This window comes from Daphnia carinata, chromosome 9, assembly GCF_022539665.2.
Source record: "Daphnia carinata strain CSIRO-1 chromosome 9, CSIRO_AGI_Dcar_HiC_V3, whole genome shotgun sequence".
NCBI classification, from domain to species: domain Eukaryota; kingdom Metazoa; phylum Arthropoda; class Branchiopoda; order Diplostraca; family Daphniidae; genus Daphnia; species Daphnia carinata.
In genome coordinates this window covers 7,694,941-7,722,097 of record NC_081339.1, presented here as the reverse complement: position 1 = coordinate 7,722,097, position 27,157 = coordinate 7,694,941, and the positions used below count along the sequence as shown (strand labels likewise).

Genomic DNA, 27,157 nt, shown 5'->3' with positions numbered 1-27,157 from the left:
TTTAAAAACGTTTTGTTTAAAGAGTACAATCGTTTTTCTTAGACAGTGATGAAATGTTTCATCGGAACTATTGAGCATTGCAACCCTCCCCCGCCCCCCTCACATGACCATATATGATTTTTTATTTTGCGGGCGTCAACTGGCAAAATCTGCGGACAACGAGCGATTATCGCAATCGCGCCCAAAAATAGAGAACAAGGTCGACTGTCTCTTTTTTTTTTTTTTTTTTGGGTTAGATTCGCTCACCTTCACTCACCGGTATTGATTTTTTTTTTTTCCTATTCAATAAAAACATGTGAAGAGTTCGATTTTTATATTAAGGACGCAGTTCTGACGTTGCCAGCTATTGCCCAATCCCCATGTGTAGTTAGTACAAAAAGATTCTATGTATAGAACGTCGGGCGTTCGTATATATTTTAATATACAAAATAGTCGTCGTTGTTTTATAAATAAACTATTCGCCCACCCCCCACCCCCTGTTTATAACGATTTGAAAGGATCGTGGGTGATAAGACAACGATTTAGTGCTGATGCTAAGAATGGCTTTGTGTCTGTCTGCTTTTCTTTCTTGTACTCGTCCCTAAACGCAGCCCTTTTTTTTATATTTTATTTTTGAGAAGCGTGTCTATTCAAATGGCCGTGAAGGGGCTTCTGTCGGCTCCCGATTGGTTCAAACGCGGACGATCGGCAGGGCGGAGTCGTCCGGTTGCTTCAAACTCCGCCTTGTTCGGGATGTTCCACTACACCGGCGGTCGGCCGTCCCTATCCGAAAAAGAACGGCAATAAGGTGGGCTGGTCCAAAGCAGACACTCGTTTGCCTTGCCCCCTTCGTTTTTCTCTCTCCTTCTCTCTATCTCTCTCTCTCCCTCTCTTCGCTCCTGGTGTAGTGTGTAAAGTGGAGGGGCTTCTAGGCCGCACCACTTTCCGAGGGGGAAGTCAGTTTGTCCGCCGCATTCATAGCGATCAGACGTTTGTTGAGTTATCCGCATTTCGTCATCATTGAATAACCCGACCCCGCCCCCCCCCCCCCGCACCAAATTATTATTATTTTAAAATCCTGTTTTGATTTGTTTCGATTGCGCAAAGTGTCAAGTGTCTCGGGCTTATATTTCGTTAATTAAAAGTGAATTTTTTTTTTTTTTGTTAAAATCTTGGTTATATTTTTGGCGTGCAATCGGCGAAAATTCGGAATATGACAGTTGACATCGGACTCTCGCCAGTCGTCGACGTGAGCCTCACCAGCAGCGTGAATTTGAAGAAGAGCGTCAAGAATAAGATGACGGTGACTCGCGAACTGTCGACTGCCGACGACTACGCGGCCGATCAGAAACAGCAACAAAAACTACACAAACAATCGGAGGCAGCCGAGGAGCCTAAAGGCAACCCGGATCGTGCCGTCATGTCGTCGGCTACATCGCCCAATGTGACCGGCACGTCGGCCGTGTCCACGTCGGCCGCCTCGAGCCTGACGTCGGCCGCATCGCAGGCCTCCAGTCGGCCAAAGTTTATGATAACAGACATTCTTCGTAATGACAGTGGTCCCGCAGCGAGTGTCAATTACGCGTCAATGCCTCAGCAGCAGCAACAACAACAACAACAACAACAACAACAACCTCAACAGCCTCAAGCGCCTCCCAGTATGCCGCCTCACCCGTTCTATCAGTTCAATTTGGCGGCGGCCGCGGCCGCTGCCGCCGCTTACGGTTTCAATCCGGCCGGCATGATGCCCGGCATGATGCCTCCTCTCCATCAATTCTTGGTGGGTCATCACCAACAGCATCCGCACCATCCGCATCACCCGCAAATGCCCGTCATGATGCCATCGGGCATGTTGGTGGCCAACTCGGCCGAATCGTCGCCCCGCGATTTGTCGTTCAAACGATCGGCCGCCGCCGCCAATTTCGCCAGCGACCCGACCGAAGACGAAGATGAATTCGTCGATCCCGACGGTTCGGATCACGACCGCGACAGTCCCATCGGCAAAGTCGATCTGATGCTCAGCGACGACGAGTCCGATATCTGTAAGTTTGTTTTGTTCTTGTTTTTTTTTTTTTTTTTCCTCTCCCCATTTTCCCGCTGGATTTTTAAATCTTTATTCGAAAGAGCAAAACAATGGAGATTAACATACCGATCGATTGATGGACTGTGACGAGTTTTATTTTTTGTTTGCCATTGGCTTAATGTGCAATCAAGCGTTATTATCGACAAGCGGAAATCGGTAGAAAAACAGCATGTTATCATGTTGTAACAGATATATAACTGTTTTTTTTTTTTATTTGAAGGAACTTTGTTTGATTTCGGTCGATGATGACATTTGATTAGTTTCGAACGGCTTGTTGAGAAAAAAACAAACAAACAAAAAACATTTCCCATTAAACTGGAATCGATTTGCGGGAGACTGCCTGTGCGTGACTGCGTACGATACCTCGTTTCTGTGTGTAATGTTGCCTCACCTGCGATGAACCTTCGTTGATTGTTCGCGGTTTCTGTTGGCGTTTACAACTTGATGTAGGCAGAGATGGCACTCCTCTTCGGAAATCGGTTTAGAAAAAAAACAAAAACAAAGGAAAAATGCCCCCACACACACAAAAGTTCTGGCCGTCCAGCACGTAACTGTCAATTACCCTTCAGGTAATTTGGAGAGTTGACACGAAAAACCCCTTTTGCGATGGATGCGTTGTTCTATCTATAATTCGTTTCACTTGTTTCGGTCATTCAAAAAAAAAAAAAAGAAAAACAGCTGATCGACGGGCATGTGGACGGTGGATCGATGACCCTCAGTTATAAGGGCCGAAATGGGTCTAAACTTTGTGGTTTTCCAATTAGAGATACCTGGCAATCCAATGAATAGTCAAAACTGTTTTCTCTTGTTTCCAAACTTTACATTCGTCCCCTGTCGTGTGTGTGTGTGTGTGTCAAGTCAAGCCAGACGCGCAACAAAAGGGGAAGTGGTTCGTGCAAGTTTGATCTATTGCCGATAAGAAAAGAGGACCAACCGAACGAGGGGCATATATTAGCCAGGAAGGAGGAGGCCTTAACTATTATAGGATAGAAGAATACCACCATGATATATATATTACAAAACACGAACAAGAGTTTTCCGATGGTGAACAAAAGCTCGGTCCGCAGAACACGCGCCGGTCAAACCGAACACTGGGACTTTTCAATCTGCATATTCGATCATCAGCACTAAGAGTTGCTACCATCCCCCTCCCCCTCCCCCCTTACACACAAACACACTGGAACATTTTTATTTTTTAAATCGTTTGGTTGGTCCAGTCCTTTTCAAAGGTATTGCAAAGGCTGTGTGTGACCCCCAAGTTTTCAACTTGACGTTTCGTGTGTATGCAAACACAAACTTTTGGAGAGTTAGGTACACGTTGCAAGCTTTGAATAAAAGCCGAATAAATCAATGCTTATTGTGACGGTGGCCCATCTTCACGCACTCGCTATTGAAAATGGAAAGAGAGATAGAGATGGTCTATAAAAGATGCGAGGCCTTTGTTTGTTTGGGCATTTGAGTCGATTTAACAAACGTTGAACGTGGGCCTCTTTTTTTTGGGGGGAGGGATCATCCGCAGTGGCTTTATGCAGATTGCGGATGTGGCTTTCCAAAATGTCTGATGAATATTTGATCCATTGTTTTCTGGAAAATGATCATCGAACGGATTCGATATTAGTGCTGTGATGTCGTGTTCATAATGTTTTTAACTCTATTAACGCTCCGCCGAATGAACACGTCATCGATTGCAACAGGAAACAGCTGTTCATATGACGAGGCTCACATCAACATATACAAAAAAAAAAATTGGATGAGACACATAAACCCCGTTATATGTCGTATACGACCTTGAGGGGTTCGGCAACTCTTTCAGGTGTTCCAATTTTCCAAATGGCAAATGTTCTTTTCAATCGGGGTAGGTCCAAAAAGATTCTCTGCAGGGGGGGGGGGATACAATAAGATTTTGACCTTTGTAAAATGGTTATACTTGCTGCCAAATATTAGCCCTTTTGTTATTATTATTTTTTTTTTTTTAGTGTTCTTTCTACCATTTTGAACCCCACACCGCAGTGCTGGGCAAATCGTTGACTAGTTGCTCCGCAGGGAACAATTAGAGTCAGCGCACACACACACCGCCGCAATGTTAGAAAAGAGAGGACCTTTTTTTTTCTTTCTATTAATACATCGTTGGTCAAATCCTGTAGAAACGTTGTACGTTAGTGCAGGTTGAAGTTAGAAAGGGTTAAAGCCTATAAAGGTCAAACCTTTTTGGCGTGTGCCATACATTTTCTCTTGCCATGCTAATAGAATATCCATTTGGAAAACTGAGATTGCCATCCCACGAAACATAAAACGATTTTAGACATCATCAGAATTTTTGGCGCATCATTTTTGTCATTTTTTTGGGGGGGCCATGATTGTCACCCCAAAAAACCATCAAGGAAATGAGAATCATTGATCTTGTAGTTAATGAGGAATTCCCCTACATTTTGTTTTCCCGTCCTTTCCGTGTTTCGTCTCAAAGTGATATACGTCCCATCCGGTTATTTGAAACGTGTACTTAAAAACTTGTGTATTGGTACATGTTAATATAAATTATGCATGCGGAAAAAGAAACCTCACATATAACAAGACCCTTTGATAATTTTTTGGATTTCGAAAAAAAAAAAAAAAAAAAAAAAAAATCAAATCCCGGCCAATGCTAATCACTTTTGAAAGGGACGAATAGTAGAGTCAGTTTGTTTTGTTTTTTTTTGTTTGGAGGGCTTCTCAATGCAAAGAACAAAAAAAGCTATCGGAATAAATATCCTATTACTCATCGGTGTTGTACATATGCCTTTTAAAAATACTAGATGCTCTTTAGCACTTTTGCAATTATGCGATGCCGTGTGCGAATTTCGCGCATCTTTGATGAGAAATTCATCCACCTGACAAACGCAATAAAAACAAAAAAAAAAAACAAAGGGGAAAAAAATCTTTTGCTCAGATGAGATTGTCAGGTGGCGAATGATGGCAATCTAAAAAAAAAAAAAAAAATACAAAATTTGGTGGTTCCATGGAAAAAAGAAAAATTCATCAATCAGAAATGTGTCGCGCTCAGTTGGAGGTATATAGCTCTCTCAACGAACTAACCTTTTTTTTTTCGGGGGGGGGGGGGCTATCGTTCTGCGGATTGGATGCACAGTTTAAAACGGAAGCTTTAGACTTCGTATGTGCCAACTGTGGTTTTTTTTTGGGGGGAGGGTTGATTTCAATCATTTTCTTCATACCTGAGGTCTTCTTTCATTTTATTTTTTTTTTTTTAAGACGTCACACTGAGCTCCGGAATCATTCCCTTGTTTGTGTGTATGTGTGTGTGTGTGTGTGTGTGTGTGTGTGTGTGGAGGGAATATCAAAGACACAAGAACAATTTTTTTTTTAATCGTTTTCCATCATTTCCCTCACTAGAAATTTGTCATGGTCTCATATTCTCCACCTCTTTTTCTCAATCTCCCCTCACAGTCCGGAGGAGGATGTTGTAGAAAATATATCGAATCAAGAAAGTAAAGTTTTTTTGTTTTTTTTTTCGAGCGTGTGCCTCATTTCCTGCCCCGTGTTTTTTTTTTTTTTTCACTCCCCTTCAACAAACTTCGCTATTTAACTCGACGAGACTCTTTAAATGCTTTTCTTTACCCTCTCTCTACATGCCGTGTATGCAGACACTTAAAAAAAAACAAAAAAAAAACGGAGATAACCTTTTTGTTCCGTTTCGGGTCCTGTTTTTTTTTTTTTTTTTTTTCTTCTTTCGACTTAATGAATAGGCAAGAACTCCCCTCCAAAAAAAAAAAAAAAAATAGTATGCCATTTAATTGTTGTTAAATGCCCCCGAAAGAAAATTAAAAAGCCTCCCTCCTCTTTTTGTGTGTGTGTGTGTGTGCGCGCTGTTCAGCGGTGCGCAGTGTCGGAATAAACGAGGGTAACTCCATTCGACCGGCAGGGGAGTTAAATAATGACAGGAAACAGTTGAGAGAAGAAAAAAAAAACTATACAACAACAAACGAATCGAGGTCTAATCATTTAGTCTTACAACTCCGCAATCGTTGGAAAACAATATTCGAATAAAAGAGGAAGGATCATCATTTTGATATCTAAGTGAATTTTCAAAAAAGCTTTTTGATTGTTTTGTTTTTGTTCATTTTAAATGATTATTTTGTTTATTTGTTTTGGTTTAGCTAAAAATGACGATGAAGATGGCGATAAGAGCAACAACGGAGGCGGCGGAGGTGGTAGCGGCCACCGTCACAACCACAGCGGGAGCACGGCCAGCGAGAGCGGCGACGGACCCAACAAGTCCTCGTCCGGTTTGAGCAAAAAAGCCCGCAAAGCCCGCACGGCCTTCACCGATCACCAGCTGCAGACGCTGGAGAAGAGTTTCGAGCGGCAAAAGTACCTCAGCGTTCAAGACCGGCTGGAACTGGCCGCCAAACTCGGTCTGACCGACACCCAAGTCAAAACTTGGTACCAAAACCGCAGGTAAACAAAAACATTCAAAATCCCATCACATATTTTTGTATTTCACAATGGGGAAATTGTTCTCGACTTGAGCTTTAAAGAAAACAGAGGTATAGAACAATCGTGCGCATTCCTTCAGTTTTGTTTCTTTATCCGCGTGTGTCCCATCGTTGTCGCGCTAAATCCCGGTCGTAAATTGCGATTAAACGATGGCGGTTATTTGATGCGAAGCATAAGCCACACGTGATTACGTATATTACCTGTGTGTGTGTGTGTGTGTGTGTGTGTGTATATCAAATACGGATGTAGGTCTGTTGACGCAATAGACATGTTGAATCAGCTCGCCCTAACCGTAAGTCGAATCGTTTTTCGTGTTTTTACACATCGTTTTCCCAGATTGCGCAATGTGTTTAAAAAAAAAAAAAAAAATGAGACAGTGGTTTTTCCAAATATTTACAATCGTTTTGGGGTTTTTTTTTTTTTTTTTTTTTTTTTTTTTTTCCTCCATTCCTTTCGCTACTAAATTACAGGAACACTTAACCATTTATTACGAGGCTCTATAAAAATAAAAAAGAAAAGAAACTTACACACACGTGATGATATCGACTGGTGTGCGGTATGGAATAAACGAAAAATATATACCGGTGATTTAAACGTTTCCCACCTTATTGTTTGGAAAGCGAGGGAAAAAAATTCGATTTGAAAATTTTGTTGTGATGTGTTTTTTTTTTGTTTTTTTTTGTTCTTTTTCTCTCTCTCTCTCTCTCTCGTTTTGAGGAAGAACGATAATCTTTTTTTAATCGTCGCTTTATGGAAATTGTAAATATACAATATTTATTAGCTCTCCCTACTCTCTGAAAACCTGCCTCCTCTTTTTCAAAACGTGTTAGAAACCAAAAAAAAAAAACACACACACACACAATTTCGTTGATAGCACATGTATATCTAATAACTACCGTGGCGAGAAAGCGAAAAACAAAATCTAATCTCTCGGTCTTGTGATTTTTATTTATTTTTCGACTACACTTGTTCTGTGGCCTCTTCTCTTTTTTTTTTTTTTTCAACTGCTTTTTTTTTTTTTTTTTTTTTTTTTATATGTATTTGATTATTTTTATTTTCCCATTGGTTAGTTTTGATAACAGGGTCTCCTCTCTCTTTCTCTCTCCTCCGTCCTAACATTTATTTATGCAATTTTCGATGTGATACTGATGGACGGTTTTTTTATTTTCGGCTTCTGGCAGCATCCATCATGGCTGGCGAGTAGCTTCTTTTAACTGTGCGTCTCATCACAATGTTCTTCTAGCTCGTTTCCATTCTTTTCGGATTTCCGAATGTATCCATCTTTTCAGATATATACATACAACGAGAGCCGTCATTAGCAATGCAAATGGCCACATCCATCTCGTTCTCTTTTGATCTTTTGTCTCGAGCTTTTCGAACCTATATATGTATAGGTAAAGCAAGTCTATACCTCTCTCTCTCTCTCTCTCTCTCTCTCTCTCTCTCTCTCTCTCTCTCCTATATATAATTGCGCGATAGATTTGATGTTTCCATACGTTAACGAGTAGCCGCCATCGTGTCAGGAGCTAAGGGTGCCCTTTGGATGGAGACGGCTGACACACGCCATCAACATTCAACAGTTTCTTTTCGTAATTCAAGTGGTTATCTCTCTCTCTCTCTCTCTCTCACCGTGTGTGTGTTGAGGCTGTTTTTTATTTCTTCTTTGGTTAGTGTGTACAAAAAGTCAAAAGAGATTCGTTTTTAATTGAATGATCACAAGTCGTTCATCACAATCGTCAGAGATGGAAAACGAAGAAGAGTTGCATATGAAAAAGACCAGGTCCCTTTTCATCGAGAAATGCATATTTGATTAGATTTAAATTCGACTTCTGTTTTACCATCAGACGATTCCCGAATGTAGAATTAAATAAATATATATTTAAAAAAAAAAAAAAAATGACGTGGTGCGGCTAATATGGCGGGCCGAGACCCTCGTTCAAACAGCCGTGTAAATGTAATTCCTATAAGGAGAGCCTTCGCAGTTGAAAACAAGCGTGTAGCTTGACCGGCCAAGTGTTGAGCCATTGCTACATCTTATACGAGAGAATCTCCCCCCCCCCCTCCTCTTCTCTTCTCTTCTCTTTTTTTTTTCTTTTTTTTTTTTTGCTGGACGCACTCGTAATTTGAGCAACAAGAAAAAAAAAAAAAAAAAAAAAAAAAAAAGAGGGCTTGATATTTATTCGCTCGGAAAAACAGCCGGAACAGCCAGACCAGAGAAAATAACAAAAAAAAAAATGAAATAAAATAAAAATACATGGCGAGAAAAAAAAAAAAAAAAAACCGGACGGCAGCAGTTAGTCACTATGTGCACACCTGTCCTTGATCATAGTTTAAAGAGTTGATCTCAACTCCCTCAAATCGGTTCTTTTTTTTTTTTTTCTCAGAAAAATTTCGTGTTTCTTTTTTTTTTTTGAAAAAGGAAAGCGAAGGATGAAACAAGTTGTTTTTCGCATCCCCTTTTACGTCGCTTTCTTTCGTTTTCGTTCTGTCTTTTATTTTTATTGATCAGCGTGTGCGTTCAATTGCCGCTAGCTATCTGACGCAAGGACGCACAGTTCCACTAGCCACTTGCGAAATCTTCCTCCATCGGGCAAAAAGAATTACAGCCAGAAAAATGGAAAGGCTCTCCTCCCCCACCCCCACCCCCTTTTTTTCGGGCGGAAGCGGCGTCACGTTCGAGCGTGAATCGTTTAATGCCGGTGTGTGTGTGTGTGTGTGTGTGTGTGTGTGTCTACTTTCTTGTGCGAGCAAAAAAGCGGAACGCGCATGCGCATCTGCAGTTCGTTTTCATGAACGGCAACGACATACAACAGAAAATTGAGGGTTTGCCTTCGGGCCGATGGATGTGCGGATCAAATATTTCCAGGCATCAATTTGTGTTTTGATATGCAAATGAGGTTTTGTCTGTTGGCTTCCCGAAAATCGTCATTTTTCCACGAAGCAATTAAGCCAACTCTTGTTGTTTTTTTTTTGTTTGTTTTTTTAAGATGTTGGTAGTTTAACTAGACCCTGGCGAATATCTTCACATTAAATTTTCTAAAAAATCATTTCAAAAAACTTAATCGCATTATCTTTTTTTCAATATGAACAGAACCAAATGGAAACGACAAACGGCCGTCGGGTTGGAGCTATTAGCCGAGGCGGGTAACTACGCCAGTTTGCAGAGGATGTACGGCGGCGGCAACGGGTACGGATGGCCTTACGGTCCCATGTCGCAAGGACCGCCTCCGGGACCGCCCAATTCAGCGGCGGCAGCCGCTGCAGCCGCCGCCTCGATGGACCTTTATTACCGTCAAGCGGCCGCTGCGGCCGCCCTCCAAAAGCCGCTCTCCTATCGGCTCTATCCTGGCCAGCAACAGCAACAGGCAAGCGCAGGAGGACCCATGCATTCTGGACATCACGTCGGTGTTCCAGCCGGTTCGTCTGGCAGCCCCATCTCGACCTCGTCGCCATTACCCAGCCATCATCCTTACCCAGCTGGATTGAGTCCTCTCCTGAATTCCGCCACGTCCGCATCGGCAGGGCTTAGCTCTTTAGCCGCCGCGTCGGCAGCCATCACGTCTCAGCTCTATCCGGCCAACAACAACGGCATTAATAACAGAGCCGAGACCTCGTAAATAAACATTTTTCTTTTTTTTTTTCTGTTTTTTTTTTTATTATTCAAAAGAGGGGAGCGCACTACCAACGGGCAAAACATTCAATTGCCCGTTCCGTCCGTTTCCGCGCTGTGTTTTTTTTTTCTTTTTTATTTGTTGTTTAAAAATTATGAAAATGCGATTGTATCTTTTTGAAAAACAAAATGTTTTTTTTTTTTTCTGCAAATGTCTTGATTTTTGCTCTTTTGTTTTCATGTTTCAACCTTTTTGTCTCGTTATGTGTGCAAGGGGGTTGAATAATGTTTCTCCCTTTTTTTTTAATTTGCATATATTCGTTCGACATTGTTTCTCATCCCCCCGTTTTGCTATGGCGAAATTCAAAATAACAAAATGTACCGAAAAAAAACAAAAAAAAAACAAAAAAAAAGATCTTTCCCCAGCTTATTGATGATTAATATAGATGACAACAAATATTTAAAAAAAAAAACAAAAGAAAAGAAATGCACGATCATGATCTCAAGTGTGCCTGCAATTGAATCCTCCTCATCCCGAAATCGTTTGTGCCTCGTTTGCTGTTCTGCTGGCGTTTCGTTCAAACATTTAAACGCATTCCACACACACGACGATTGGACTCATTTGTCTTTTGGCGTCGTCCGAACATCACAGCAAACGAGGACGATCGGTAACGAAAAATAGAAAAACATTCCCCCTCCAACCCTCTTTGCTAATTACTACGTGATTGTGATATAAAATATACACAGGCAAACAAAAAAAAAAAAAAAAAAAAAAAAAAAAAGCTTTTTGTTTTGCGATTTTTCATTTCATTTCGTTTGTACGTTGTCACTGACCTTCCTTTGATGATCGGCCAATTTCACGTTAGCCTCTTTTTTATTATTCATTTTTTTTTTCATCATGTCCCACACTTGATTCTCCTTGTTACCTTTGCTGTATAGCCAATTGAAGGTGGGTCGAACGCAGATTTGTACATAGTTGATTTTGAAAGAGGCCGAAATCAAAAGAAACAGCGACACATTTTTTTTTGAAAAATACAAAAAGAATTTTTCATCACAGATTCAAAAACTCTTTTAAACTGAGGCTCGACAAAAGCTCCCGTTTCCAATAAACACACATTAGATCTCATTTGAAATCAAAATGAGACGCAAAAAGACATGTTTGGGCACGTCCAACAGTTGGCGTCATCTTTCCTAATGGGCCAGGGACTTTTATCATTCCCCTTTTCTTTTCTTTTTTTTCGAAATCATCCAATTTGAACCGGCTCCGCTTTGTACCTCATCATTGCTCAAACCGTTTTCCACTTCACCCCCTTCGTCTTTTCATCAGTTTAAACATTTCGCCAACGTCCCAACGTCCGAGGACCTAAAGAAAAAAAGAAAAAGCGGTTCCATTTGACTTGCGTTAATACGATCGAGTTCACGAGATAATCGGATGTGTTAACGACATTCGTCCATGACGAGACGTAATACACGAAAAAAAAAAAATAATGAAATAACGTGAAGAGCATCGAGAACGAGCGGCCATGCCGCGTGACTTCCTTTTTTTGTTGTTGTTGTACGGTGGACATCCGCGTCTGAGTCTTTTTCATCAAGTTTATAGTTGCCACTGTTGTACATAAAAAAGAGAGAGAGAGAGAGATGACAACCGCCACTTTGTCAGCTTTAAAAAAAGATGAAAAAAAAAAAAAAAACTATTATCATCATCGTCATCAAACTTTTTGGCTTTTCAATTTCCCTTTTGTCCGCTGTCTGTTGCCTTTAAAATATAAAACTATAAAAAGCCGTGAATAGAAAGAAATTCACGGGCTCCTCTTTTCTTCGTGATTAAGTAAAATTCTAGTCAATCGTAATTTCTATTTATCGGCCTTCAATCGATAGACACGTTTTTTTTTTGTTTTTTGTTTTAATCGAATACGATGGGAGGGAGAGGGGAGAAGAAAGATAATTTTTAATCCTCACACATCTTTTATGTATCCAATCTCTTATGAAAAGCTTATACACATTTAGCTGCTGGCCATTGTATGTGTAAAATATATATTTTAAAGAAAAAGAGTAGTCGACCATTTTTCTCTATGAAACAAAAAACCCCGAAAAAATTACATCAACACACCCCCAACTGGGAAGGAGATGCCATCACCGTTCTTATTTTTATTCAAATTTTTCTGCTTGCTGAAAAAAAAAAGCTCCCCCCCCCCTCCCTTCTCACAAAAAAAAAAAAAAAATAGATATGATGAAGTGTAATGGATCCAACAGGTAGCCGAATCAGACGAGGAATAGCTGCCCCTTCTATCTCCTTATTGTTGTTATGTGAGTGAAGGATATATATATTTATAATATATAAAAGGAGATGAAAAAAAAAGAAAGAAAGAAGGGGCCTCTTTTGTTTTCTTTCATATAGACCCAACTAGCTACCGCATCAGAAGCTGATGGCCCTTTCACTGTGTGTCCTGATAGCCTCTTTTGCTTTTTTTTTTTTTTTTGTGTGTGTGTGTTTCATTTTTGCTACCAAAAAAAAAAAAAAAAAAAAATGAATAATTTCTTTGGGGGTTGTTTTAAAAGGAGGCAGACAGGAGCCATCCAGTAGCCCCTATATATCGGATCGGTCGAAAAAGGGAAACAAAAAAAAAATAAATAAATAAATAAAAAATCAAAAGAGGAGGAAAGAAAAAAAAAGAGAAGTTGTGTGATTTGCATAGTTGCACGCGAGATGATGGATCACTTTTTATTTCTTCCAACTTCCACCTTGTCCGTGCTGCTTTGTGACTGTAGACATAACACGCGCAAGCCGCCCAGACGACACCTGAGGGGTGGCGATGATGACGAGCTAAAGGCAACCTTTTTTTTTTTTTTTTTATTCGAATTTTTTTTTTATTTTTAAAGAAAATTCGATAACAAAATGGTCGGCAGCTGTTGACGGCCTTTGGTCATCACGTTTTTACAATCCAACAGGACACACATATCTAACTAAGACAAAAAGCCCCTCAAAGTATTTCTTTTTTATAGAACGTTTAATTTCTTATCACGTATAAAAATAACGAACAAGCTTCATGACTCAATGTCACCTGACTTTATAATAAAAAAAAAAAAAAGAAGGAGAAATGATTATTTCGGAGAATGAGGTGAAAAATACATAATTAAACTGAAAATGATGGGGGGGGAAGGAGAGCTGGCCTATATGGCATGTATAGTGCCGACACGAAAATGATGGAGGGAAAGTTTGTAGTTGCTCGTTGTGATGAGATGACAGCGGGAGGTACTGTATAAAAAGAAAAAAAAAACCGGTGGCTTTCAAACGATGTGCTTTAAATAAAAAAAAAAAATTTAGAAAAATATTTACTTCTTTTGATTACGATGGTCCTATATTCTTCCTTAGTTAAGAGATTGACTGCGTATAAGGGGGGCCAATGAAACTTTTGTTTTCTTTTTTTTTTTTTCTAAACCGCCTTTTTTTTTTTTTTTAAACTATACACAAAAATTGTGTGCATATATAAACACCCAATTCAGCGGCCAAAAAAAGAGAAGCGGCAGTTTGACCCCTGCCTCTCTATCGGCGTTTGAACCCCGCGGGAACAAAAACAATCGAAATTTATAGTACATATATATATATATATTTTTTTTAACCGCTAAAAAGACATTATTCTAATTACAGGTTGGCTAATGGGCCATATCTCGGTCTCTCCGAAAAGCAAAAAATAAAAATGAAAAGCGGATATGTTTAACTTATTATGTATGTAATACCTCAGTTTTTATTATGCTTTGCACTCTATATTTTCCTATGGGGGGGGGGGGGGGGGGGTAAGACAAAAAGGAAAAGAAAAGATGTGTATGTGTGCGTATAGAAGAGCCGCTCCTATTAGAGAGTGAACATCCATGAGAAAGAAAAAAAAAACGCATGGAATAATTGCAAGTTCTCGTCATTAACGCGATAATGAATGTATCGTATCCTCCAATCATTTGCGTTTGTAAATCGGCTGTCTGTTTGAATTCAAATTTCTATTGTTTAAATTGCCTTTTGTTCGATCCGTTTGGCGCTAAATATACACAGTTTAAATCAACGTCTTATTTTTGAGTGGGGAGGGGGGGGGCTTTCAATTGTTTAAGGAACCTTTTATCTAGTTACCTGAGGCGATTTCGATAAAAGTCTATTTCAAGCTTGTTATAGGCACAAGAAATTTAGATTCAAAAAAAAAAAAAGCCCCCGACTTTCCTTTCGGAGGCCTACATTAGATATACATAAATCTCTGAAGAGCTAAACGTTTTGTGTATGTTGTTATCTAGTCTGAAGACGATTCATTACAAACAGAGAAGGGGGGGGGAACGAAAATAGAAGAAGTTAATTGCCTTTGAAAAAAAACTCTTGTTTTCTTGTCTCGTTCTTAATGCGCAGGTTTCTTTCCGTTCACGAATCGAGTTCATTTAGTGGGGCATCGGGTTCAAACGCCAGATGACTACCAAAAAATCGAATCCTAGCAATATACACGTTCACCCTCCCAAATGTTTTACGGTTTAAAAATAGGGGATGGGAGAGGGAGCTCTTGTGAACCGCAATCAAGAACAGCAGGTGCGATATCTCGTTATTGTGCAGTGCGCATCGACATCCGGTCCAAAAAAAAAAAAAAAAAAAAAAAAAATTAATACAATGAATTTCAAAGAAACTAAAATGGGAAGAGCCAAAATTTTTGGCCCCCTTTCAATCCCCCCCCCCCCCCTCTCTGTTTCCTCGTTTACATCGTATAACGAAAAGAACTGCTGTTATTATAACAGACGTCAGGCAATCTATACCGGATCGGTTCAGTATTAAATGCTTTTGGGTTCGCTCATCAACGAAAACAAGTCACACAAACACAAAAACGAACAATTTTTTTTTTTCGTTTGAAAACGAACCTCCCCCCCCCCCCTCATCCTGTTATGTGTCTATTATTACCGTAATTGGTCAGAAGCTGCCCAAGGTTTTTAAGGCCAATTAAAAAAAGACATGATCCATCAGTTTACAAAAAAATAAAATAAAAATAAAATAAATAAATACTCTTGACTAAAACTCTAATAGTTTATAATAAACCTGGGTCCATGAAAATAAAACATTTTGAAAAATCTTTTGTGTTTCTTAAATTCAGACGCGTCAAACGACAACAGGCGGCTCGGACGTGTATCGACGTAGGACAAAAAAAAAACAGAAAGGAATGAGAAACTGAAAAAAGAAAAGGTCCTTTTCTTTTTTTTTTTTTTTTATGTACGTACATAACATCGCCGACAAAAAGGCTTATACCGACAAGCGGTAGCATCACGCTGCGACAGCGATTACACGTTGAAACTAAACGGAGTATATAACATAAAAAAGAAAAAGAAAAAGAAATGGTAAAGAAAGGAGACAATTAGCTGGGCGGCAATGAGGTATATATATACGAACCTACAAAGAAGACAATCTTATTATGTATACACAAAAATGGTGGATATTTTCTTTTATTTTATTTATTAATTTTTTTTTTTTCTTGCTAGTCATTTTCATTTATCACGCTATTATATGCGAGTGAAGTGCTGAACTGCAATTGAAAATACGTGCCGTAGCAGTTTGGCCATCAATTCGTGCACACAAGAAAAAGGGGACAAATCTTTCTCGTTTAAATGTTGTATAAAGTCGATTGTGCTGGCTGCCCTTTTTTTTATTTTTTCTCTCCTTTTAATCATCTCGGATATTTAAATTTTTAAACAAGAAAAAGAGGGGAAAAAAAAAAGAAAAAATGGCTCTATGAATGTTTGAATGGAGCCGTGCTGAGAGATTCACGACCGGTAGGCTGCCACATAAGACTCCCTGCTGATCTTTATATACATGTGATGTATAAAGGATCATCTAAAGAAAAAATACAGATTTGTTTTGTTTTGTTTTGTTTTGTTTTTTTTTTTTTTTTCAAAAAATAAAGAGCGACTGGGGCACTGAAAGAAAAAGGTTAAACAACACCAAAATATTGATATGAAAATGGGTACCATTTCGACGCACGTTGCATTTTCATTGTAAACTGGTGAGTTAAAAATAAGGCGATTGCCAATACGCAAATCTACGCAACTACGGCCGATAAAAAAAAAAAAAAAAAAAAAAAAAATGGAGCATTTCCGTCTCGGATACAAACGATTGATCGTTTGCTATCCATTTGCAATTGAAAAACGACGTGCAGTTCGATGGACGAAGTAAACAAACAAACAAAAAGGGAACCTTTTGAAATTTCTATTTTGCGCTGATTGCGTTAGCGATCCGCAATTACACCCTTGATTGCAGCAAACGTTATTGATGTGTAATGCTGTCCATAAGGGTCTTTATACAGATTGTTGTTTCTCAATTAAATTATGGGGCGTTTCCGACTTTCTAAGCTCGTGCCATAGACAATTGACGTCTAAATATACACACACATACACACTAATCGAACGTTGATGCAATTCCATGGAAATTAGTCGTGAATCAGGGGCTATTAATAAAGCACACGCAAATATATATATATATCCTTTTATGTCCATCTATAAATACTTTTTTATCCGCGTTTACCTCTTTATTTTCATACCTTTTTTTTTCCCCTCTTCTTTCCTGTTATACATATCTATAAATACCAAACGTCGTTAGTTCATTTAAGGTATAAAAAACAAAAACTAAGTGAAACTGTTTTGGCCAAAACAAAAAAAAAAAAAAAAAGGACAATTTTTTCCTACTCAATTTAATCGCACGCTTTTAGATTTAGAGCACACAAAAAATGCATTTAACGATGAATACATATTTATAAAAGTGATACACATTCATGCGAACTCCCCCCCCCCTCTCTCTCTCTCTCTCTCATAGAGAAAGAGAAAAACAATAGCTGTTTTACACTTGGAATAAATAAATAGATCCCCAATAAGGTAGAAAACGATCGACAGAAATTTAAAAACAACAACACACACACACACACACACACACCATCTATATATAAATACATATCGGAATAAAAGAAGTGAGTGGGGGGGGGGGGGGGAACGAGTTTTGTATTCCTTTTTTTTTTTTTTATCGATTGCGAAAGCTCAGCGTTGCGTTGCGAGAACAAGTCGACTGTTTTGTTTTTTTGGTTCGCTCATTGAAATTCGTTGCTACAGTTGGCGCAGCACGCGTCTTTAATTTTCGTTCGCCCTTTATGTCGATCGACCTTTTTGCTTTTGTTTTTTTTTTTTTCTTAGGAGGAGCTTTTACATTCTTTGATCGGCGAAAAACGATTGCCAACAGGACTCAAAATTCTTTAAAAAATAAATATAAATAAATAAATAAATAAGGGAACACTTTGCCGCCGCCGCGGACACATCACCAAACTTTATTTTGTTTTGTTTTTTTCTATTCCGCTGTTTTTTTTTTTTGAAATATATAAAAGCCGATGCCGCTTCTATTGGTTTTTCGTTCGGCAAGTTGACTAATGACCATCCGTCAGCCATGACTACACGTAGAAATGTAAGAGACGTGCCTCTTTTAAGAAGCCATTCAATAAACAGATACAAAAAAATATAAATAACGGCAAGAGAGAGAGAAGGACGGCCGCTTTATTATCTTATAGACTCCAAATACAAAGACACACACACGCGTGCCTCCGTCTTTTCGCTGGTCAGTCGGTGAATAACCTGAGGTTATTTAGAGGCCAGCAACCGTTTTGAAAAAAAAAAAAAAAAAAAAAACTCAAATTCGGTCTTCAGTTTGCCTTTTGAAAATTCTTTTCCTTGTCGGGTCGGGGCTTATATAGGAGGAAAAAACAAAATGGATAGGCCGCGCACAAATGATATACATCAATGAAAATGGCCGATGGAAGCATGGATACATCCATGTCCTCTATTATATATGTATTGTGTATAAAGCTACTGGGCAAAAGAGCACGCCATCTTCAGCGTTTGTGATCGCTCCAGCAGTCCGATAGGACCCCAACGTCATAGGGCCGACAGGTCTTTCGATTTGATGTCAACCCTGTCTGGACGTGCAATATTCAAAGCACGAAGGAAGCGCGTTGGCATTCGACGCCTACGAGGGGAATAGAATAAAAAAAAAATAATATTTTTCGTGAAATCAACTGTGTTACACGTTTTAAAAAAAACGTGAAGTGAATTATCCGGCATGAAATTAGATATAGGCAAATGCTAGGCCAATTTTATGCGCGACTCACTTTCAAAATAAGCCGGGCAAGATAAAGAAAAAACAAAACAAACAAGTGTCGTAATCGCTTGTTAAGAAAGTAACCTATTTTAAATGTATATATATATATACACATACGTACTTTCCCATGTATAAAGAAAAAAATAAATAAATAAATAAAGGTCTAATATTTAATGGTAATGGAGCACCGGTGGCGAATCCGGTGGTTTCTCGTATAGACCCAATGACCGAACAGCTCAACGTGAACGTGAATTTTATTTATCTCAAAAAGTACATCTACTCTTGCATGTCGGTTATATTTATATATGTATATATAATCGAATTTTAATTTTTTTTTTTTTTCACTAGCCCAGTTCTTTTTTTTTTTTTTCTCTTCTATAAAACTGCTCTTAAAAGAAAATACAAATACAATTTTTTTTATAGTTTTCTCGTTGGGACGACAAAGGTTTTCCTTTTTCTATAGCGAAATGCTTTTATTGGCTATTTTCTTATAGACAATATTGCCACCAACAGAGGCTGCTCTAAACAGAGCAATAAACTATAATAGAAAAACAAACACGAAAGTTGTTTTCTTTTTATGTACGAAAAACAAAAATGGGTGACATAAAAATCGAATAGGAAAGAGGCTCATTTTTTATGGAAGCTCGTGTGTAAAAAATAAAAAAAAAATATTAAAAAATATTGTTTTTAAAATATTGGATCGATCTGTAATAGCCAATGACGTGTAGACAAAAAGCGAGTGCCATTTTTTAAAAGGGGCAAGACCGACGTGAAACGCGTAACACAATCTGAATATGTTCCAGCCACAACAGTTGAGGGCCTTGAAATGTAGGTTATATACGCACGCGTCTCATTCGCTTCTCCAATTGGAATTGACAGCTCATCGTGTTGCCTTCATTATCGGTGTGAGAAAGTAAAAGCGGTGGTGAGTCACGTTACGTCACACGTTCCGCGACACACACACACACCTGCGCCAAGCAAAATTAAAAAAGCTGTCTCAATATGTGTTTTACACCATTTATGGTCGTGTAATATCGTCGAATCATTTTGCACCGCAGCATTTTGATGCCAATATCGAAAATCCGATAAATTGACCACAATGCTTTTAATTATTTATTTTTTTTTTTTTTCGGTTAGACGTTAACACTGCCAACCGATAAACACACACAGACATTCACGAACTTTTGAGACGTGAAACGCCCGAGGATGTTTTCAAGCATTTCACATCGTCTCGTCTTGCACTTTCATTTCTCACCTATAAATCAGCTGTCCAGTTAACGTGCGATGCTCTAATGTACGTAAGCACAAGTTTTTTTGTTTTTTTTTTATTAAATAAAAATACATTTTTTTTAACTATCTCCCCTCCTTGTTTTTATTTGAAATTCCCATTGAATTTCACATGAACGCCCGTTTAAACTTTGACGCGCGGAAATGGGCCATTAGCTCCGTTCTATCTCAAATACACACACACAGAAAGAAAGAAAACCTGGCGGCTTATTTAACTCTTTTTATATTCACAACAATTTCCCAAGTTCTTCTTTTCTTTTTCTTTTTAAACCCCTCCCAGGGCTTTTTTGCTTTGAAAAAAAAAAACCCAAAAAAAAACAAAAACAAGAGAGACCGCGCTTCTATATACGCGTTCACTTTAAAAAACAAAACAAGAAGCTCCATCCTGTTATCTCTGTGAAGGGGCTCCTTTTATTTTAAAGGCGAGGGATGCCGCAACGCAGGTGAATTATTTTTTTTAAACGGGTAGTCCAATTAATAGCGTGAGATTTTCTTTATTTTTTTTTTTTTCTTTTCCCTAAAAAAATCTTTTGTTGCATTTCAACGCAACGGGAAGCTGAGAAAAAAAAAATGGGGAAACCGGAAAACGTCATTGAACGGTTAATGCAAAAGGTTTGAACTTTAGAAAGACGAGGGGGGGGGGAGGCGAGAAAAAATAAATGAGAGAGACAGAAAGGCAGGGGGGGGGGGTTGTTTTCTAAATGGAAGGAGACAGTAACGTCTCAGCAGGGAGAAGCTTCCGCTTATTTTTCAGGTGTTTTTTTTCTTTTCGAGAAAAAAAATCAAAAACGTTAGAAGGGAGGGGGGGGGGGGAGAGTAAGGACGTGATTTTGCTTCTGGCATTTCTAAATGTATACGTTTCTACGTAGTTCTCTCTCAACAAGTTGATTCACCATTCGTGCCTTATACGTGATATTACCATTCGTTACACACCTGCCGATCAATAATTCAATGAAACGCATTATAAGCCGACGGATTTAATAGCAGATGATCTTAACAGTCATACAGATCGAGCGGCTAAAAATGAAACGTAGTTTGACAAACAACAATAAACATCCGGTGGATGGGGGGGGGGGGGGTGGATTTTTCTGCGTGTGAATCAGCTGTGAACAAGAAAGCGAACGGTTTATGGAGCTGTTTGTGCGTGATGTGTATACGTGACGAGATAATGACAATGGCCGACCTGAAATGTGGAGTAAATACTTATAATAACACAAAACGATAGTTATATACTATAACATAACAATGACACACACAAAACTTGCAAGTTGTAAGTATAGAGCCCACCAAGTTGGGGAGGGGGGGGGATACACTAGAAAATGAAGGTGAGCACAGGAAATATCAGCCCCCTCCTTTTCTTTTTTTTTTTTTTTTGACGTAATCACCTACAAAACAGCAGCCGCTTTTTTTCTTTTCTACTTATCCCCTTCCATAAAGGGCTTATTCAATCTGAACGTCATTTCATTTTTCAATACAAAAAAAAATAATAAATAAATAAATAATAACAGAAGAAGATGGAATTAAACAAAGCGTCGAATCAAATGAGCATATCTTATATACGATCCATCATTTTCAACCAACGTCTGGGATCGGCTCTAAAGGGGCCACCGCACTCATCATCTTCTTCAATCTTCCCTTATTTTGTTTTTCAATTACCTTTTTTTTTTGTATTGTTTTGAAAATTACATTTGGGCTTTTGGAACGTTGGCGGTTTGTTGTGTGCCCCCGCGCGCGTGCGCGCTCACCGTCAAATACAAGAAAGCGAGAAATTCATTGGATTGGATGGATGGATTTCTTATTTGCTCGTCACCGCCGTTTCTTTTCGGTGAATGGCCCATCGCGTACGTGGAAACGAGGTAGAAGAAAACAATGGGAATGAATGATTACACACAGCCAACTGAGAAGAATGTTACCTTCTTTAACAATTGATTTTTCATAAATAATTCAATGTATTTATAACTCGAATCTGCGTCGTTTTGCTGAATTTTCAAATTTCAAACTCGAATCCACACCGAAATTGGACAATAAAGTTCTTATTTTTCCCTTATGTTCGTTACACATAGACGTCGAGTTCACATTCTTTTGCGGTAGTTTACTTGTATACATAAACGTCTTCCGCTGATGGTTAACGGGGGGAAAAAAAAATTAGACTAGTTAGTTAGAGAGCTACTTGGGAAAACACGTGACTCAATCTAACCAAATGTAACCAAACAACAGGGAGAGAACATGCAGCTCTCTCGAAAGCCGAATGGAACGTCTGCTTTGCCATGTGTAATGAACGTTGCACACACACACACACACACACACACACACACACACACAGCGCGTTTGTTTTGAAGGCCATGCAGTAAAGGCTAACACACACCTGTTACATCCACTCTCATATAACATGCTGCCGCACCAATCAAAGACCCTAAACCAAGCAAACTCATTAAGTCGTAATTAGATCCATTAGTTTTTTTTTTTCTTTTCTTGGTTAAATGTAACCAAACACGCCGCTCTGGTCGTCTTCTTTTTTTTTTTAAAGAAATACATAAAATAATTTTTAAAAATAAAAAAGTTCCTTTTTTGAGGAGGGCAAAAACGTTGTAGACGTGCTCACTTATGTATCGGGCGCTATAGTTAAACGCTAGTTTTGTAAAACGAGGACACAAGCGGCCGACCGTTTAACGTTTTAAAAAGAAGAACCGCCAAAAACACACACAAAAAAAAAAAAATGCGAGGAAGAGAGAAATAAAAATATAAGAAAAAAAAAAAAATAATAATAAGCCAATGAGAGTATGAAATGGGTTTAGTGCATTAGGAGTTTATCATTTAAACGAAAAAGCAAAAAAAACAAAAAAAACAAGCCAAAATAAAAGCAGTCTAAACAGGATGCTTGATATGTTTGAGCATTTATTACACTTGCTTTTTATATTCGGAGCAATAAAAAATTGTTCTTTCTTTTTTTCTTTTTTTGCTGCTTCCTCTCCTTATATAGTGAGCTGATAAACTATTTCACAAGTGGCCATTATTCAAACACGCACCCTCAATCTATAAAAAACTCAAAAACAAAAACTTTGTCACGCTAAATACATCGACCAGTCAGAGGCCCGTGCACACATTTTCTTACATCACATAGAACCCCAATTTTATTTTATTTTTTTAATACATCGAGAGAGCGGTCGGAACTTAATCGGCTGGAAACTTGTAATTCATAAAAAAAAAAAAAAAAAAAAAAAAAACTCGGTCCGGAAATTTCGGTGCTTACCAGTTTATTCTTTTTATTTTGTTTCTTTTTTTTTTTCATTCCTAAATAAAAGTAAAAATCCCACGCCCGTATTTTATAATAGCTTCTGAAAAAAAAAAAGGGAGCCGCCGCTTCTCGATGTTTTTTTTTCTCCTTTTAAAAAAAATCACGTTTAAAAAATGACGTCATCTATTTGAACAATGAAAACAAGGATAGAGAAAGAGAGAGAGAGAGAGAGAGCTTCTTCCTGTCTTCATCTTGCTTTCTCCAGTACACGGCCGTTTTCACGGCAGACATAATTTTCGAGTCGATTGCCCGCCCAATCGAACGTTAAGCGGCTTCTCGGTATGTACCCCAAAAAGAGCCGGGTTCGGCGATGAAAATTATTACATTTTTCAAATGGGCTTCGTGAAATTAACGGTAAATAGACACAAGACGGAGAAGAGAGGAGGAAGGGGGGGGGGGTAGAATAAAATGAGAATTAACGGTGGGAACTTTGAAACCTACTTATAATACGCTCGTTCAACACACTTGACTCTTTACAATAACCATTAAACAACATTATTATTATTATCAAGAGATTGCTATAAATTTGCTTTACTTAAAAAGATAAAAAAAAAAAAGAAAAAAGAAGGAGGGGTAATTTAAAAACCAAAAAAAAAAAAAAAAAACATGGAACGATGTCAGCATAAATTTGTTTTTGCTCCGAAATTTTTTTTTATATTTTTTCTTCAACGGGGTTGATGGCTGTGGATAGCTGTTAAAGAGACTGTCTCATTCCAACAGGGCCAAATAATGATAATGGCTCGCTGCTGTTCTCATAGACACAAGTCATTTAAAGAACAGAATGAATTTATAGAGAGGCACACACGCACAATGGCTTTTCCGCACTTCAACAGCAGTCCACAAAAAAAAAAAATATATATGTATATATCTATACACACAAGGAGATTACATTATACACTAAATCTTTTTGACCTAATGACTCTCTTTCTTTAAGGAAGAAGACAGTTGCATTGTATGTACACATATAAGTGTCACGGCTTTAGAAAACAAATAAGAACTTCAACGTGTTTGCGTATATGCGGATATATAGTGATGGCCCCATAAATAAGCATATTTCCCTATTCTGTCTATATCCATAAGAAAAAGAGCTTGAGGCTCTTATCTCTCAAATTCTTTTCTTTGTTGTCAGCTCTTTTTCAAGTTATTAAGTGGAAGGTTATATGGTTTATTTAATACATTTTTTTGTCTCTCTCTCTCTCTCTCTCTTTCTCTCTCTGTCTTGTGGTTGCAAATGAAATAGGCTCGATGGATCTCGCAGGTATAAGATATAAAAACAGGCAGCCACCCAACAAAAAAAAAAAAAAAATGGAAGGAGCGGCGCGGCCGAGCGGAACACACGATGATACGAGGCTTACTACCGCACTACTCGAAAGCAATTAAGTCCTTATCAAAAGAAACAAGAAAAAACAATTCTTTAAAGAGAGAAAGGTGTTTCTTGTTTGTCTCTCCGATTTTGACCCAAAAAAAAAATAAAAAAAAATACGAAATGAAATGAAAACACACGCGACAAAACAGCCCCCAAAAAGAAAAAAAAAAAAAAGCTTCTGTGTGTGTCGCATAGTGGGAAAAGTCAGTTCAATCATCTCACTCATCAGCGTTTCATATCTACGAATACAACAGGCTCCGTGTTTTGTCAACGGGATTTTTTGTTTGAAGAAAAGGAGGAGGGGGACCCGATTGTGTGTATAAAGCAAATCTTAAATTTTTTTTAATATTTTTCCCCTATTGTTGCAGGCCTATGAATTGTATACAGATTGACACGATGCTAATCGGCTCGAGCTGATGGTTTGAGAAGAAGATGGTCGCCAGCTTTTATTTCAACGCCTCTCTCTCTCTCTCTCTCTCTCTCTCTCTCCTCTTTGTTTTCTCTCTCTCGCATTTAAAACATCTTGTTCTTTCTTTTTCTTTTTCTATATACACACGTCTTAAATGAAGACGAAGAGCCGGTGACACGTTCGTGACGCAGATTAGAGTCGACCAAGAAGAAGAACGAGGAAAAAGGAAGACACCCTTCAGTTGTACCTGTATTTTCAAATTGAATTTTAGAGAGAAATGAGTTTTTTTTTTTGTTGTTGTTGTTGTTGTTGATCGCTCAGCTGCTTTAGTTGAAAGAGAATACAGTAGTCGGAGGGCAAAAACAAACCTATGGGGTCAGCTGGAACAGTCAATCCCAGTAGCAAAACAACGTTTCAAAATCTGACTCGTTTTGTGGTTTTGAACTTTCTTCTTCAGGTCTGTTGTTTTTTTGTTTTTTTTTCGATGTAGACGCTCCGTTGGCTAATCATTGAATTAAATCACTTTGATAATCACACAACTGAAACCGTTTCTCTGTCCCATTTTTTTTTTTTTTTGGGTTTTTTGTTCGCCCTCCACTAATTATTAATAAGTCCAAAATTGGATCTTCCAGGAGTTGGTTTGTCAAATGCGCAGTTTTGCCCTGTCCATAAGTTTAAAAAAATGATTTCAAAAACTCAGAACTGGATTTTTCTGTTTTGTTCTCATTTTTTTTTTTCTCTCTCTCTTGAAAGATTAGAAAAAAAGAAAAAAAAAATCTCTCAAAAAATTGAAACAAGCAGTTGAGAAACTAGCATGATGATGAACGCTCCAACTGGAAGGAAATTATCGCAGAGTTAGATCGTATAAATCATTGCGGTCAAGTGACCGTTTGCTGGGCTTCTCACTGATATAAGTCTATATGGCTCTATCCTTATATACACACACACACACACACACACACACACACGCATATTAATTCCCCATCCCCCCCCCCCCCCCCCTTTTTTTTTTCTTCTTCTCTATTCTTTCGCTCGGCTAACTCTTCAGCTGAGTTTGGATGGCGTGCCGAGGCAACGAGCCGTGCGAGATGAATGGCAACCAGTTAACGCACACATGCTGCCTCTATCTTTTTTATTTTTGAAGAAGAAAAAAGGAGAGCCAAAAGGAAAAAAAAAAAAAAAAATAATAATAAAAGGTAGCTATGAACCAAACTGGTTCTCATCGCCCTTAAATGGATAGGACACACACACACAGAGGAATCTATTTTTTTTTTTTTTTTTTTGATTTAATCAGGAGATTTTAGAAATAAAAGAAGAAAACGAAAAGAGAGAGAAAGAACAAGAGACACTCAAACGGCCCCCTTCTTTATTTGGGAACACGGACACGTGGTATATATAGAAACCAGTAGCCGTGTATTTCGATGTCCGATAACGTCACGAATCGAGTCCCCTCTTTTTTGTTCTCTTTTAACCTTTCCCCACACAATTTTAAATATTTTTTCATTATTTTTCAATAGAACTGGAATGTTGGGACGATGAAGGCAACGTTCAAACCATCATCACGCGATATGGAAAGGAGAGACTTGCAAAGTCGAATTTTTAAAAAAACAAACGACGAGCTATAGAATATACAGAAATGACACACACACACACACACACACGGCGATACAATCATCGTCTTGTACGCGTCTCGTTTTATTTATTTTGTGTTTTGTTTCGTTTTTCGAATAAGCGTAAATGGAAACCTGCCGCTTGGCTGGTGCCAACAGCAGCTAAAAGAGCATAGAGAATTTTGTACGTATTTATAATATATACACACACCTATTACTCACGAACGAGAAGGAGGAGCGTCCCTTTTCTTTTGCCCTGGCATTTCCAAAAAGCAAAAAACGGCAGCTTTTATGTACAAACCGTTTCTTGAAGAAAAGGATGGGCGGCAACGGATGATGGAAAGACCAGAAGGGGGGGGGGGGGGGGAGAAGCAAATAATATAAAAATGAGAGAATATAAATTTTTGTTTTTGAAATTATATATTTATTTATATTACACCACAACCCCCCTCCCCTGGAAAAAAAAAAAAAAGAATATTGAAAAAGAACCTTGATGGAAAGCCGCAGCATATTGTAACGAAAACGTGACCGTCATGCTAATGAAAGCTGATCGCATATAAAGACAGCAAAAGAAATTCATCATCATTATGGAACAAGAAGAAGAATGAGAATATAACAAAAAAAAAAAAAAAAAATATTTGAGTTTTAAAAAAATAAAAATGAAAGAATTTGAATACACCAGGAGGTTTGCCCCCCCCCCTCTTCGTTTATGTGTGTGTGTGTAGTTAAGCCTCCTATACACAGAGACCAACGAGATTGCCTATCTTTTCTAAAACGGCACTAAACTATTCATTTGTCACACAGGGAGGAGTGGGGGAGAAAAAAAAAAAAAAAAAGGTCCTTTTTAGCAAGTCAAATGTAAAGACGAGCTGCTTTTT

At 38.4% G+C, this 27,157-nt stretch overlaps 1 protein-coding gene across 1 annotated transcript; it reads left to right on the top strand.

Annotated features, from left to right (window-relative positions):
* The first annotated feature begins 1,084 nt into the window (after nt 1–1,084).
* Nucleotides 1,085–10,378, top strand: LOC130700812 (homeobox protein B-H1-like). The gene is made up of 3 exons (XM_057522799.2): nt 1,085–2,021; nt 6,214–6,514; nt 9,645–10,378. Exons 1-3 carry the CDS (start codon nt 1,193–1,195, stop codon nt 10,168–10,170), a joined length of 1,656 nt encoding a protein of 551 aa, XP_057378782.1. The 5' UTR covers nt 1,085–1,192; the 3' UTR covers nt 10,171–10,378.
* The last annotated feature ends 16,779 nt before the right edge of the window (nt 10,379–27,157 follow it).